We start from the raw sequence: 16,136 nt of genomic DNA, 5'->3' as shown, positions 1-16,136 counted from the left end.
CGTGCCTATCCATTCAAGCACGTGACAAGTGAGAACTGTATAAAAGCAGTGCCTCCATCAAAGGCCCTTTGGCACTTCGGCAGAGAATATGGCGGGAAAAGAAGCGGGCTTTGGGAGGGAAAAGTAAGCGAGTGAAGAAGACCCTGTATTTTACGCCCTTTTTATTTTATTTATTTTCCCCGAGAAGAGAATCAGAAACCCAATTTGTAAAAAAATGGCCCAAATCGAAACCCAGGGCATACTCCAGGACATCGAAACCCTCGTCTCCGATCAGCTTCAAGTGGTACCCGTCCTCCCTCAATCTCTTAATTTTCTTCTTATTTTTTTTCGCAATTTTGTGATTCTTCTCTTAATTTACTGTAATTTTGGCATGACCCATCAAATTTGCAGTTTGAATTAAGCTTCGCTGTCTTTGATTTTGTATTAATTACTAGGGTTTTGGTCAATTTCTCCGTGTTTGGATTACATACTTTGATTTCTTGTTATAAAGTTGCTATATTTCTGTTGTGTGTTGCTAGATTGTATGAACTTCCTTTTAGCAATTTCAAATTTTTTTTTTTTTTTTTTGGTCTGGTATGAACTAGTGTTGCTCATTGTCAGTTGGGTAAATGCTGAAATTAGTTACTGAAAAAGAAAATTTGGCATTGGAATTTGAGCTAAGATGTTCTTAACTAAAAAAAAATTGATGGTATTGTCTAAAGGTAGCTACTTTGGATGTTGATGTGTTATAGGTTTCGTACAAATGGCTGAGTCGGAATTACTTGGTGTCGTCCAATGATGCAAAGAGGTAGGAACTGTCTCCAACGGCTTCTGGATTTCGTTTTGTATTTTTACAACTTACAAGTGATTGAAAGCTGTTATATGCAGGTTGCTTCAGGAGTTTGTGGAAAACCATGGAAACGGTTTGGAAGTGGTATATACTTTGTCTGGCCAGTTGAAGAACAATCCTGTGAGCTACCATGTAAGGCTCGTTTCGGGGCCTCAACTTGCAGGTAGCGTTTATCTTTTGAATCAACTCCGCTCTTCTTGAGTTGCGATTGAATATGTTGAGGGAGGGACCAATGATTTTGTGAATTACGTTTCAAAGTAGGATGGTTTGTAGATTTCTGCAAACACTGTAGGTGCACTCAGACTTAGGCACATATACATTTATAAGTTTTGACTAGATCTCTTTTGGAAATTCTTTGCTTCATTGTTGTTGCTCTTATATCTTGAAATTTTTCACGGGTATGTACCAATGATATTTCACTTTTTCTGAACGATTGATTTACTGAAACCTGAGTGATAGTTTGAGCCTTTTTGTTGGTCTTTGTCATCTTTAAACATCAGGAAAGAACAGATATAATGGATCTTGTTTTTCCTTTTGCAGAAGCAAAGGAAGAATTTGATGGCAACTGCTCCGTTGGGGTTTACAGTGTGCAACCTTGCATTCCAAAGGATCCAGCTACAATTTGGAATGCAGAATTTGTACAAGCAGAGGAGCTCCATACGCAGGCTCCAACAGTTGAAAATTGCTTGAGAGATAACAGGTACCTTTTTTATTTACTCCCATATAAAGTCTCCTGAAAATAAGAAAGAATACTCCTGTAGATACATGGTATGCTTGTCTTTCTGAAAATTGAGAGTTTGGGAAGTTGTATAGCTTCTACATAAATAAATAAGCAATCTCATTCAGAATACAGTACTGCAGCGACTATCTTTTTGGTTCTGCTTTGCTTGAGAAAATTTATATTCTTACCATGTAACCTTTATTGTGCTTTCATTTTGGTGAATATTAATTAATGGATGCCTTTTCTGCTCAGAAGTATCAGATGACTTGATAGTTTGACATTTTATTCAAAGGAACCTTTTTTCCCTTAAAGCAAAGCAAGAAGAAGAGAATTTATTAATTTAATGATTTGATTTTTCACAGTAAGTGTTTTAAGTTATTTTATTGATTTTAGGTTTATTAAGAATATTCCCTTATAATCATTTTAGGTTTATAGATGCTTTGGTTTATATATTCTACAAAACTTTAAAGATTTTATATTTTGCTGGAGGACTCAGTCCCTCTGTTATGCTCATTTGTAGTAATATATACTCTTGCTTAAATTTAGTATAGTATATAAAAATTATGCACCTATGCAACTATACATGTGATAACTATTTGCTATGCTTCTCCAGGTTCTGCAGCATTCTCAATTCCTTTGTTTTGCGTAATGTAGAGGGAACACCATTGAGCACTGCAGGTCCACAACTGAAGACCAAATTAGCTGCAGAGCCATCAAAAATTAATTTAGCTCATCAAGATAGTGTGATTTTAAAACAGCAACAGAATAAAGGAGAACAATCTAGTCCGAAAGTTGGTTTGCCGGCTCCCAATGTGGTAAAAGATGTCAAAAGTGAAAGCAATGGCATAGGAGTTACTCATCAGCCTAACAAACATCCTGCAGACAAAGAGAAAGTTGCTCCTCTTCCTGCTAACAAAAAGAAGGTCCAGAGTGATAAAAGCTCTTTTGCTTCTGGAGGTTCATTGGCAAATTTGTGGGGTCGTGCATCTGTGAAATCCAAGTCAAATTCTACAGCCGAAAACAGTAATTTGATTCCTACGCATACTGGTAGGTTTCACTAGTTTACCAAGTTTTAATATTTCATTCTTTTATCTTCTTTAACATTGATAGAAGCCTGCCTCTCTCTCTCTCTCTCTCTCTCTCTCTCTCTCTTATTGTTTTCTAAGATGCTCACGATTTGTAGCATTGGCTAAGTTACTTCTTTATATCCTTCCTTCTTCAGGAGCAAGTGCAGAGGCTCAAATTTGTGCTAGAGAAGCAGAACCTGGTGTCATCAGCGACGATGATGATGAAGATGTTAATTTTAAGAGAGCTTCCAGTTCTGAAGTCACTAGGAAACGGAGGGTTGTCTTTGATTTCTCCGATGAAGACGAATGTGAAGATGCAGTCAATTTAGCATCACCAGAGTATCCAAAAGGAAAATCATGTCAAGAGCTCAAAGAAAGTAGCAAACCTTTGGTTCCACATAAAACCAATTTGAACTTTGACGAGCAGGTAGAAGATAAACCAGAGGTCAAGGAAGAGATATCAGTTGACGGAAAATCTGACCCACCTTGCAGAGAAGATTCTACCGTTGTCAGCAAGGAAAGGAATTCTGGGATTATCCTGACAGAGAAAACAGACAGATCTGTTCCTGAAAAAGATGTGAACAAAATGGATAAGCTGGCCACTGCTGCTAAAACACAGATAGATGCTGGGATTATTCTAACTGAGAAAAAACGTAACTCTGTGCCTGAAAAAGATGTGAACAAAATGGATAAACCGACCAACGGTGCATCAAGATCTCCTCAAAGAAGAAAAATTTTGAAGACGCGGATTGATGAACGTGGAAGAGAAGGTATTCCCTGCTTTCTATGCCTCAGTTTTCATAGAGTCCTGCTTGTAGAATGTCAGTTTGCATCTTAGCATATATTCTCTGCTGCAAATGGCTTGCGGTTATTCAACAAAATATAATAAATTAAGATGGACTCATTAGTAACTGCTTGCAAGCAATCTGATACAGCTGGTTCTAGTTTCTTTTCTTACTGCAACTGTTTAATGTCAATATATCATATGTGATTTATATATCTGAAATCTATCCTGAATAAATATGTTGTAGCAAGGTGAGCTAATATATTTTTTTATTTGTTGTAGAAGAAATCACATGTCCATCTAAATTTTATTTTTCATTTGTTGTTCCAATGTAATTTATACAGTAACTGAGGTAATATGGGAGGGCAAGGAGACAGAAGCAAAGAAAGCTGACAGCAGTGCAACAATGAAAGCTGACAGCAGTACAACAAAGAAAGCTGATAATACAGTTACCAGTGTTACGAACAGGTTAATTTCTATCTTGCTATTATTTTATCCATTCAGTTCTTGATCTAAGATGATTGTAGCCAAAGATCATTTGTGTTTTTTCGTTTTTACTTTCTATTCCTCTTAATGTCATACAAATATGAGTCCATAGGATTTAAGTGAAACATTAAGCCAAAAGATGTCACATCATATTTAACTATACCAATTCTGCATTTGTGGGTTGAAACAAATGTAGTCAAGATCGTTGGCACAATTTAGAGAGGCCTTAAACTGATAGAATATTGAAATTTTATGTTACCCACGACAGACTTAGACAAACATGTAGTTCAGAAGCTGATCAATATGAGTCTAGCCTTTGTGTACTTCTAGTAGTGTAAATAGTAACCGAGGCATTTGTTTGGTTTATTTGATGTGTTGTTGGTTATTTTTTTTTCTTTCCCAAAAGCTTCATTTGATTAAATTTTTCTAGCTGAAGTTGGAGCTTATGCCTGGTGACTGAACTCTAAATGTTGGTTTTATTAATCCAGGCCTGCCGCAGCTCAGAAGTCAGTGGCGAACACTGGTCCGAAAAATCAAACTGCCAAAGCAGGAGGCAAGAAAGCAGTAAACAAGGATCCTAAGCAAGGAAATATTCTTTCATTCTTCAAGAAGGTCTAAGGCATTTTTCAAATATCCTTGCAGGGGAACTCTCTGATATAATGCTTCTTACAAAACAAAGGTTCCTTCGGGCAATGGAGGATTTTGAGTTGCTTAAATCTTTGCTTTGCCTTGTGTCTGGAGGGGAGTCGCAGAATTCGGGTTTAGGGTACATTGCTCTTACATCTTGTTATTTTCAGATGATGGAGACTGGAGTGTTTGATTTTCTTCTCTGCTGTTAGTTTAAGGCTCCAAATGTAAATGGATATAACGGTTCCGTCGTGTCTGGTTGCTCCTATACTGTTTCGTTCTTAAATTTGTGCTGTCGATTATTTAGCGTACTATTGGTTTTGTATTAACACAGTGCGCATCCGTAGCTCCATTTAGATAACATAATTACTTTGAAGGTTTAGTACCCACGAAGTACTCTAGCAAGACAACTCAGGTTGCTAAACATGGCGTCAAATGAAAGGCTACTCGTCGAATATAAGCTAAAAAATGGGGAACCCTCCATCACTTGGGCAAATTCAACCACCATCCAAGTAAACTCTGAAAAAAAAAAAGATTTTTAATTCGTAATGTCTTCTCTTTCTGGTAGAAACTTGAAAGAGGAACCCATAGTCCCATGCCCAAACGACTTGATCATAATCCCAAAAACTGGGATTTTCCCTATGTTCATTAATACCAGAACTGCGTAATCCCCGAGACTAGGGAAGCCACTTTTGTATACTAGCCGTTGCTTATATAGTGAGGTCAAATTACATGATTTCCTCTCCTCCCAAGCTCTATAACGGCTAGTTCGAGGGTTAACAGTGTCATTTGACCCCAAAACTTTCTGTACAAATACGCTACCCATTCCTTGAATTTTCGTCTCGTCTCCTTTCTCACACAACTCTCCCTTCCTCTGCAACTCTTTCAAGTAACTACAAGTGTATTGCTCTCTCTTCGAAGCTTTGTGAGGTATTTTCTTCATTTTTTCTTGAGAATATGGATGATACTGAAATCAGAAACAGCGTGGATGATGTTGAAATGAATGAGTCTGATAATGAAAGTGTTGGCCAAGAAAGTCGTATTGGAAGTTCTTATATGCCAACTTCTCAATACTCTCAGCAGAAAATGAGACAAGGTTTGGCCAAGTACATTTCTTCAAGTGGGCAAGTTTATTCTTCTGCTCAACATGCTAGATTTGAAAAGTTTATTCAAGAATATGTTCAGTCCGAGTATTCTAGTCTTTGCCTGCACACTGTCAAAAGTGATTCTCTGAACTACTTCAATGATATGAAAATAGCACTGGTATCCGAGCTTTCTGGTTTCAATGGTACGTTTTCTTTCAGTACTAATTTCTGGAGTAGTGCCGATGAACAACTTGGTTTCATTTGTGTTACTGCACATTATATTGACTCTGCTTGGATGTTGCAAAGGAGAATCATTGCTTTTCGTATGCTCGAATATCCTCATAGTGATACTGTTATATTTCAGAGCATAATGGATATATTTAGGGAATATATGATTGATGATAAGGTCTTCAACATTACTTTTGATAATGTTACTGGTAGTGATGCCATCATTGACATGTTTAAAAACACTTTGCAACCTACTTGTGGAGGTCAATTTTCTTATATGAGATGTTTATGCCATATGGTCAATTCAATGGTGCAAGAAGGCTTGAAATTGATGGAAGCTCATATAGAGAAAATTAGGGGTGCTATTCTTTACATTGCTTCCTCTTTTGCTAGGCAAGAAGAATTTTCTGCTTTATGTGAGTCTCGAGGTCTGAAATATATAGAGCTTAAACCTGATTTCAAGGATCATTGGAACTCTACTTTTCTCATGTTAGCATCTTGTGTCAACTACAATGCTGCAATCAGTGAATTTTACAATGGCAAACATGATGGTAGCAATCTTTTATGTGAAGGTGATTGGGAAGTTAGTTTTGTTTTTATGAACTTTCTGAAAGTATTTCGCTTCGTGACACTCTCAAATTCGAAGGTTTATTCTCCCACATCTTCTGGTGGTCTTCTTATTTTGAGAGCTGTTAGCAAGTGTTTTGACAAACACAGAGGTCATTCAATCCCGGAATTTACAGCAGTTTATGAAATAATGGAGTCGAAATTCAAAAGTTATTGCGAGTGCATGTTACCCAGTTTCTGTCTAGCTGCAGCAATGGACCCTAGATTGAAAGGACATGGTCTAGATTTGTTCGTTAAAGACATTTCTGGATACTTGAGCATGCCATTGTTGAATATGGATGCAAAAGCTATTGAAGCTAGCTTACATGACCTCTACAAAGGTTATGAATCCAAATTTGCAGAAAAAGAAAAACCCACTTCTGATCAAATGCCTAAAAGAAAGAGATATGATAACATTGCTGATGAAATTGCTGATGAAATTTTTCTAGAAGAGAAACAAAAAGATATAGAGACCTATGGGCCAACTGAGCTTCACAAATACTTGGGAGTTGACTATAGAGCCTATATGACCAATGAAGAGTTTCGGAATTTTGATATTTTAGCTTGGTGGAAACACAGAGCATGGTCATTTCCTGTGCTTTCAAAGATGGCGAGTGATCTACTAACGATTCCGGTGTCTGCAATAGCATCGGAGTTTGTGTTCAGTACTACAGGTAACCAGGTCCTGGACTATAAGAGGAGCATGCAACCTTCAGCAATGTTGGACTGCCTTTTCTGCATGAAGGATTGGGAAGATGCAGAACTCCGAGCTCAGAACTGGACGGATGATGATATGGTCGAGTTCTTTTCAGATTCAGAGCAGTGTTGATTAATGGTCAAGGATTGGGAAGATGCATGAGATTGAGCTCAGAACTGGACCAATGATGATATTGTCGACTATTTTGCAGATTCAGATATAAGCATTGATAATAGATTAAGCATCAGCTAATTTTAATTTATAAGATATGAGCAATGTGTAAGTTGCAATCAGCTAATTTTAATTTGTAAGTTGTAATTCTAGGGGCTATTTGTAAGTTGCAATCAGAACTTGTTGTACCAGTTTGAAGCAGTAGAAGAAGCAGACATGGTATTGTACCACCATCTTGGCTGTACTTCTCTTCTCTATATAGTAACTCCACAAGCTCTCCATTGATTACAAGTTTTGCCAATTTCAAGCCGTAAAAGAAACAAACTTCAAATACAAAGACCATAAGACAGTGACATAACCTTCTTTTTAGTAGTGAGTAGGAATCAGTGAGATAGTGATAAATCCAAACTGTTGCAATCATGTCCAGCTAACCAAAGAAACTTACTGCGAACTAAGAAGATCAAAGTGAATGGCATAAGTTACGAACACTGTTCACAATATGGAAGCGAATGAGTATAATGTACATGATTTACATTCAATCTTGTGAAAGAACAAATTTTTCCATATCTTCAGCTTATGTTAACTCTCTCGAATCAAGTTGGTTGGCTCACTCAAAACATACTTGGGTAGTTCGTATTTTGCACCTGAAAGAAGTACACCCAGAGGAATTTAAATAAGAAGGAACAAAAATAGGGCAAAGTGACCATTATATAATGCACACCCACAATTTGAATAAGTTTTCTCCAATGCACACATATACCAAAACGCCACATTAAACCCTGTCAAGGCATAGGACAAAGGGCTAGAGTACTTCTAAATCTAACACTCATGAGATACCTCATACCCAAACAGACAAAAAAACACACACCCAAAGTGTAGACATCACTAAGTACTGATACTTTGAACCCTTCAGCATCACTAAATCCTAGCAGCTCTGAACATTACGGCTTTGATATAAGAAAAGAGGAATATCATACATGGCATAGGAGGAATTCTGAACAAAATATATAATATAAAAGTACCTCTTTCATCATAGCAAATTGTCAAATCAGCACTCTGAACAATGACCCCAGCACTGTCAACAATAGCCTGTGCTAGACTTAGATCTGCCTCAGCAGCAGCTCGAAGGGCATCCCAAATCTCTGTTGACAAGGATACGTAAAATTTATATCTCAGACGTGAAGAATATAACTTTAAAAAGTAGCTTAGTAGCAATGAAAAGTCAACCCAGAGCTTGACCACGAGAATACTTTTCCACTGCTTTTAGGGTTCTGAACCAGTAATAAGTTGGAGTGATCCCTTTAATTTGCTTTTATCACAAATGTAGAACAACCCACATAAACATATAGGCGAAAAATATTGAAAAGTCATGTGATAATATGGTGAATGTTCAATTGTTTCATTAAACTTCATGTGATAATATGATGAATGTTCACCATCATTGAAGAACGTGACGTACTCAACCAAGTACCATTAGTTACTTAGACAAGAACCATAATCCCTTTTCTTTTTATAAGATTTAGCAAATTTCTTTTCAATCATTGTACCCCATATAATTTGTATTGCTACATAATACCAATAAGCTATTATGACTTTCCCCTGGAAACAAAACACTTTTGACCTTCCAATAACTTTGTAGCACACAATCTGAACCATGAGCGCTATGGTGGTGCAGCCAATAGCTGCCGTTGCATTCACATAATGTGATCATCTTTATTCCCTACCATTGGGTCTCTTATATCCTACCTCTCATTTGCATTCATTTTACAGTTATCCTCATTGTCTTGACCTCATCCACTAACGGATCCTCATTTCAGCTACCATATTAAAAATACTCTGAAGGAGACGAACAAACAGCATCTATGTGACTAGGTAAGCACATAGAACCTCCATCCTGAAGTTTAAATTTTACTACTTCCACCCAGGTCATATTATCATTTCATTACTGGTTTTTCAATCTATCCACTTAATCAACTGACTCGTGTGTACGTATGTACTTATAAGCCTACATTACATGTAATAGAACCATCCAATATGATTTTCCTTTCTTTTTCTCTGGTTCCTAAATCCATCTTTCTTCATCATTACTATCTTAACCCCCACATCTCATACTCATCTCTCAAAACAGCAAATACTTCTAGAACCAACAAGTGATAATCCCAAGAATGGCAAGGACAAGGAAAGAAGAAATAGAATTGTCAGGATTCAAGTTTTATGTTCAAACCCAATCATTAGACACAACTTAAATTCATATATTAAAATAATCGGAATGAAAACCCAGGGTGCTCCAACTTATTAGGTGGATACAGTAGTTGAACTCAAACAACTAAGAGGAAACTATCCCAAACCAAAACTCATTTTTGATAATCTGAGGTGACCAGAAAACTAGAAAATCACTTCAGAATAGGTTTATTATAGTCTGTTTGAGTCAATCTTCATCTGAGAAGAGCGTATGTTGCCCTTCTTATAAGGTATCTGTACTGTACAGTCAAGCTCAGCAATCGGAAGTAATATGTTTCAGAAATGGTTGTCAGAATCAACCTATATGGCGGTTTATGATGAAAATAAGAACTCCGCATTGCAAAGATCTCTGCTTTCCATTGACCGGAATTCAATATATAAACCTATCTGTTATACTTTTGCTCAGTTGCTGACCTTGGTTTTCTTATGATTTCACGAATATGGAAGTTATACAGCCAGACTTTACAAACTTAAACAAAGTAAAAAATATAAAATGCTGACATTTAATTACATACCTTGTCTAAATTTCAAAGGAAAATCTCTGTCATTATTATTTTATCGACTTATATATACTCATAGGAAATATTACCTTTCCTGCCACCATAGTGAGGAGCCGTGTCCCAAAACTCTTCACGCAGCTGCAAGAGCTGAGTCTTTGTTATTGGCTGGGGATGCTTCCAAGGTTTTGGCTTCCGAATCTTTTTCAAAGCTCCTGTTTTATATGAAAGTTGTAGTTATTGCTCTAAAATAACCAGTGCCTTTAAACTCAACCTTTCAACAACCTTTTCAGGGAAAAATAACTAAGGTTTACTTATCAAAAGAAAAATATTGTGAAAACAAATATTTCACCAAACTGTACCGGATGAAATTACTTCTTTCCTTTCATATTTCTACTTGCATTATCTGGGGAATAACAACTACAAAAGCCCATCCAACACTAAACCCGATGCAATGCAACGAACTAGGCTAGAAAGGTAAGTCATAATTTCGAGAATTACATGCAATGCCTTCCGACTACACAGTTTAATAGTACCTTAACCTTTCCAGCAGTCACAAGGGCTACTCTCATTTAGTACTCTTTCACAATACAATATTTTCCACAATAAACATAAAATTATATCTGTGCGTCTCATTTTGTAACTTCCTGCTATCAACTATCACAATAGCAAGCACACATCACACTCTCTCAACAATTAAATTCATAAACTCATCTTATGCTTTCCAATATCGATCACACAAATGTTCCAACACACGGGCTGGAAATTAATACCAATCGGCATCGATTTTAAGATCACAAAGAAAACAACACTCAAGAACTGTCTGAATCAAACAGTGCCCACTACCATATTCATCAAAACCTCTAAGCCTGGCCTCAAAATACCCAGGCTGACGATTAGAAACACTTTTACGCCTAAATCCATACCTAATCCTCAAATTTCACTACAGTTTCCTTCGATTTCAAAGCAATGCCACTCCCTCGTCCTTTCGAAAACCCTCAAGGCGATAAAAATTTCCTATCTTTTCCCTAAAATCGAAACAATCACCAAAGCAAAAACCGATTCCGCAAAGCACACATCTAAACCTAGCAAAGAACACAGCAGGTTGACTCATCCGAGCTCAGTCAAGCTCAAATTTTTTTTTTTTTTTTCCTGCAAATTTTTCTCATACGATTCCATTTCCAATTCCTACGCGGCCAAAGCCGAACCAAAAGCACTGAAACTGAAACGAAAATCAAAAACGGAGAGAGCGAAAATTGCAGAAGTGAACTCACCGTCTTCTTTGCTCTGCGACGATCCGGAGCAGCCCATTTTCTACCGACGACCCGAATTGAGAGCTCCGAGTGGAGTCAAAGAAGCAGCTTCAGCCTCGTGAAGACGCAAAGTCAAAAGGACCCGACCCGACCCGAGCTCCGGTGAGAGTCGCTCGCTGCGGGTATCGCGGTGGAGAGAGAGAGAGAGAGAGAGAGAGAGAGAGTTGTAATAGTAAAAGTAGGAGGGTTTTGTTTGTTTAGATTGCTTTACAGATTTGTATTATCATTGCTCTATTATATCTTAATTAAGTACACAAATTCTTCTTCTTCTTCTTTTTTTTATTTTTTTTCTTTTTTTTCTATTTTGTTTTTTGGGTGTCTGAGAGAGAGGGGGAGAGTGTGACAGTGCAGTGAGAGTGGTCGGCTGGGTGTCACGTTCTGCATCGATCTTTTGGAGGTAGGGAGGGGAGGGTCATTATTTTTCATCCACTTTTATGAAGTGGACATGGACGGCAACCCACTAAAAAGTTTTGACTAAAATATCGGATATTATGGAATTTCTAAAGGGCGTAAGAATCTAAAAAAATGAGTGGAAATTAGATATTTATATAATTTCTTCTTTTGGTGAATCATTAACTTTTGTTAATTTTAAAGATTTGCGGTACGTGGTTCAGTAGATGCACTGCGTCATCCACATAAACGTTTAAGATATAAAATCCCCCACGTTCTGTTGAATTATAAAGATGGTTAATGGAGGGGCTGCAATGTTATGTTTGCTTTTTGAGTTCTCAGCAAATTAGTCATTATGCTTAGGAAGTCTAAAAAAATGAAAAGAATGCAGCATGATTAAGAGTACTGAAGAAGCTGTGTCAAAAAAAGAATTGTGAAAGTGAAAAGAATGCGGCTTGAATCAACTTACATCCATCTCACTTGAATTCTCCTGCCAAGACATAGCTTCCTTTCCAAACTCGGCAAATGCAAGTCAATCAATTACTCCATTGCAACTTTGCGAGATGCAATTCTATCTGATAGCAAAATATTTGCACACCAATTGTTGTGCATCATCAAGAAACACGTTCTTTGCTCAATTTGGAACTAAAGTATGTGAGTTTTTGTGAGATGCTATGAAAAATCTGACCCAAGTTAATAATCATTATATACTTTTTTTTTATGAGAATAAATAGTCATTATATACTAGGAATAGTACGGATTTAAAACCGACAAATGAATATGTTATTAATCTCTCTCTCTCTCTCTCTCTATATATATATATATATATATATACTTCTTGACTAAGGACATCCTTACCTAAGCTTAGGTACAGATTTCCAGTTTTTGGCCACTTTTCGATCATATATTCACATCTTAACCATTCAGTTTTTAGGTCCTAATGTATAGATCATTTCTGTAAAATTTCAACCAAATTGATGATCGTTAAGGCATTCAAAACTGCAAATTACAACAATATACACGAACGGTTCCGGTTAGACAGATTCGGTTCATTCGTGTAAATTGCAGTTTTGGATGCCTTACCGATCATCAATTTGGTTGAAATTTTGCAGTGATGATCTATACATTAGGAACTAAGAACTGAACGATTAAGATGTGAATATGTGATATATAATTCTACCCACATTCAGTGGCTACAAAAAATCTGACCCAATTCAAAGGTCGCATATGATTCATTATGTGATCTCTTCTTACCTGATTGAACCATTCATCCTTTAAAAATTAGTGGATCGAAAAGGGTGAGGCTATTAGCACCATATCATGAACATAGTTTGAGCAACAATTTTATGGCTCCCTATAAGTTTTCAGTTTGGCTTTTAGCTATTTTCTTTAAGAATCTGACGAAAAAACAAAGCATACTATCGGAAATGCTCCTACACTCAACTAATTTAGTTGGAACGTAATAGACTTCTAAAAGTCCGATAGTTCTTTAGCTAAGAGTATATGACTTTGTTTAATCAACCAGAAAGAAAGAAAAAAAAAAAAACTCGAGACTTTTATTGAAGCTTTAGCAAATAACAAAGAAATACAATTAGCCTACCACAGAAATTATTCTCGAATAATTGATAATCTAGAAGAGCTAATAAAGAGATTGTGAATCAAATTGAGAACCAAAGGCGGTTAGCTACTTAAGTTTTGCTTCTTAATTGGAAGATATTTTGCAACTTGTACGTAGGTGTAGGATTCTCTGCAGTTCCCCACTTCTTTTTTCCAGTTTCTGTAAGAAAGAAAATTGAGAAAATTAAGAAGATACACGAGCAAAGGCAAATTAAGAATCAACACAAATTCGGGGACTAATTAATAAATCATATCCGAAAGAAACTTAAATTTGAAAAGCAGTATTCTTAGGCTTAAGCCAAACATCAAACCAAATACCTTTGTTCTGTGATATCTTGCCTACAGACTCATGACTACTCTTGTCGTTCTTTCTACATTGATATTATTGAGACGGCTAATTTCTTTGGCTTCACGATTACTATAAGCATTGGGTGATACTAAGCTCTCAACATAAACATCACCATGAGGACATGAATGGCAATAAGTTGTTTGATGCAGATACCTAACTGAATTTTTTTTTGCGTTGTAAGTAGCCAGTTTTCCATCTCTATTGAACAAAATTTTCCCATTTTCGGAAAACCATGCCACCGGTTTTGGGTATATACCGACAACCACGAATGGGATTTTGAGCGATATAGTCCAAGACTCTCGCACCCCATATTCCTTCATCACCCAAAAATCATAACTTTGAGAACCAGCACCGTTGTGAACATTTAAGCATAAGCACCCTGTGCTTGATTCCCCAATTCCAATATGCTCAACAGGAGTCCCATAAAAATCAGGTTGCGGCACTTCCATGTATGTCTCAGTAGTTAAATCAAGAGAGATGATTACCCACGAATTCAATCCTTGCCTCGCCATCCAATGTAGAGCTCCATTTACATGAGTAGCGGCATGCGCAGAACTATCAACCATCATATAACTAGTTTCAAGAGGGAAATCCTGAATCCTTCTCCAAGAATTTGTTCTTAATGTGTACATCATAGAATTACGACTAGAGTCTTGGTAATTATCAATAGGTTTTTTAAGACGATCCACTGTTAGCACCTTGTAGTCGTCACTATTGTAGTCATAACCAAATCCGCACCAACAAAAATAACTATTGTCTACTACTCCACATGGCAATATTTTGGAGTCTCTTGTACTTGGATTCCAGAGGAAGATCCGGTTCTCACGACAAGCTTCTATGCATACCAAACCATTACAATAACCCATGATACGGAAAGAACTGAGTGCATGCCATTCAATCCGGAACTCGATAGTTTCCTGGACTAGTTTGGAATCATGTAGAGAGTAAAACGTTAAGACATCCCTACTCAGCTGGATTACTTTTTTGGGAGTACTAGTATTGCTTGATAGATGTTTTTTGACGAATTGACTAGTTGAGATTAAGGAGCACCATGACTTGCACACAACTCGAAATTTCAACAAGGATTTCACAGGAAGTTTTGCAAGTATTTCAGTGATTACCTCGAATGGAATGTGAGGCGCCATTGATAATCCTTCTGTTGGCTTTTCGTCAAAACGTGCTTCTTTCGAACAATCTATGCTGCATCTACGTATACGCAAGGCAAGAGTTTTCCTGCGTCCCGGCCTAAACCCTAATCTTAGGAATTTATAAGGGTTTTTGTCTATTTATCCTAATTTTAGGGATTTTTTTCCCACTTATCCCATTAAGTTTTTTTAATTCCCTTTTACCCATGAAAACTCTAACAAGGTCTTCCCGGCAATTTTTTTTTAGACTACTTTACCCTCACCCTTTTGTTACATAGAGAGAGAGAAACCATAGGAGACTTCGCCTGAGTCTGGGCACCGATCGCTGGAATCCGGCCACCGACCGCGGGATTCCGGTCACCGGCCGCCACCCACCGGACTTCTCTAAAAACCTCGCCGGAGGTTCCCAAAGAGGTCGTTGGAGATCTCATAGGGGAAATGTTTATTGCCCTCCAATAGACCTATATTGCCCCCCAATAGAGGGGCAATAAACCTGTATTGCCCCCAATAGACGTCTATTTCCCCCCAATAGAATTTTCAGTCATCGGAATGAGAACTAATCTCCCTAAATTTAGACAAATAAAACTTTGATTAAAGAAAAAAAAAACGAGGAGATTACATCAATTCAAAACGTCTATTACCCCCCAATAGACATCTATTGTGAGCAATAAAACATTTTTTTTCTTTCGTTCCGAGCCTTCTGTTGCAAAACAGAAGTAGCACCATTTTGATTTGCAACACAAAAGTAGCACTATTCTCCATCCAAATTAAAAAAATAAAAAAATAAAAAGTTTTTTTTTTCCAGATGTTCCAATCAAACCCCGTATCAACTCGACCACAACTCCCAGATCAACGATGCATGATTCACGCCGGTGACGACCCACACACTGACAGCCACCGACTAGGCCTTACCTTGCCCAGCGAGCTCATCCTACCTGAACCGACTGCCGACAACCCGAATCGAGTCGGACTACTAGACTCTGACATCGACGAGCAGTATTCCTCCACCGACAACCTAATCCTAGCCGGACTACCAAACTCTGAGATCGACGAGCAGTATTCCTCCTCCATCGAGCAGTATTCATCGACGAGGGTCCTTGAATTTCCAGATCATCTCTTAAACGTCGGACTTGACCGACCTGTCGGGACCCGAACCGAGGCTCTTCATCTGCCGGAGCGAGTCGTGAATCTGGTCGAAAGCGTCGTCGAAGTTGCTAAAGCAGTCGTGGAGGGCGGCGGCGGCGCGGTGGGGGAGGGGGAGAGAGAGAGAGAGAGAGAGACAC

The 16,136-nt window shown here is 37.6% G+C and overlaps 3 protein-coding genes across 3 annotated transcripts; 1 reads left to right on the top strand and 2 right to left on the bottom strand.

Moving 5' to 3' along the window:
* Positions 1 to 36: 36 nt before the first annotated feature.
* On the top strand, positions 37 to 4,826 carry LOC133732198 (uncharacterized). The gene is made up of 8 exons (XM_062159690.1): positions 37 to 283; positions 732 to 787; positions 868 to 992; positions 1,370 to 1,529; positions 2,164 to 2,597; positions 2,773 to 3,387; positions 3,746 to 3,869; positions 4,376 to 4,826. Exons 1-8 carry the CDS (start codon positions 215 to 217, stop codon positions 4,503 to 4,505), a joined length of 1,713 nt encoding a protein of 570 aa, XP_062015674.1. The 5' UTR covers positions 37 to 214; the 3' UTR covers positions 4,506 to 4,826.
* A 2,818-nt stretch (positions 4,827 to 7,644) lies between these two features.
* Positions 7,645 to 11,538, bottom strand: LOC133732390 (uncharacterized). Its single transcript, XM_062159934.1, has 4 exons — positions 11,314 to 11,538; positions 10,132 to 10,254; positions 8,324 to 8,443; positions 7,645 to 7,945 (listed from the first exon to the last, which is right to left on the bottom strand). The coding sequence occupies exons 1-4, from the start codon at positions 11,348 to 11,350 to the stop codon at positions 7,881 to 7,883; spliced, it is 345 nt and encodes a 114-aa protein (XP_062015918.1). The 5' UTR covers positions 11,351 to 11,538; the 3' UTR covers positions 7,645 to 7,880.
* A 2,160-nt stretch (positions 11,539 to 13,698) lies between these two features.
* LOC133730986 (F-box/kelch-repeat protein At3g23880-like) lies at positions 13,699 to 14,853 on the bottom strand. Its single transcript, XM_062158472.1, has one exon. The coding sequence runs from the start codon at positions 14,851 to 14,853 to the stop codon at positions 13,699 to 13,701; it is 1,155 nt and encodes a 384-aa protein (XP_062014456.1).
* Between the last annotated feature and the right edge of the window lie 1,283 nt (positions 14,854 to 16,136).

This window comes from Rosa rugosa, chromosome 2, assembly GCF_958449725.1.
Source record: "Rosa rugosa chromosome 2, drRosRugo1.1, whole genome shotgun sequence".
Lineage (NCBI taxonomy): Eukaryota > Viridiplantae > Streptophyta > Magnoliopsida > Rosales > Rosaceae > Rosa > Rosa rugosa.
Note: the sequence above shows the minus strand (reverse complement) of the source record. Positions and strands in the feature narration are given on the sequence as shown.

Excerpts from the sequence above, each read along its gene's own strand:
- LOC133730986 (XM_062158472.1), bottom strand. The coding sequence starts at position 14,853 with ATGGCGCCTCACATTCCATTCGAGGTAATCACTGAAATACTTGCAAAA.
- LOC133732390 (XM_062159934.1), bottom strand. The coding sequence starts at position 11,350 with ATGGGCTGCTCCGGATCGTCGCAGAGCAAAGAAGACG. Across the intron at positions 10,255-11,313 it reads GTCGCAGAGCAAAGAAGACG|GAGCTTTGAAAAAGATTCGG; the intron begins GTGAGTTCACTT and ends CATATAAAACAG. Across the intron at positions 8,444-10,131 it reads TCACTATGGTGGCAGGAAAG|AGATTTGGGATGCCCTTCGA; the intron begins GTAATATTTCCT and ends CCTTGTCAACAG.
- LOC133732198 (XM_062159690.1), top strand. The coding sequence starts at position 215 with ATGGCCCAAATCGAAACCCAGGGCATACTCCAGGACATCGAAACCCTC. Across the intron at positions 2,598-2,772 it reads TTTGATTCCTACGCATACTG|GAGCAAGTGCAGAGGCTCAA; the intron begins GTAGGTTTCACT and ends TTCCTTCTTCAG. Across the intron at positions 3,388-3,745 it reads TGATGAACGTGGAAGAGAAG|TAACTGAGGTAATATGGGAG; the intron begins GTATTCCCTGCT and ends TAATTTATACAG.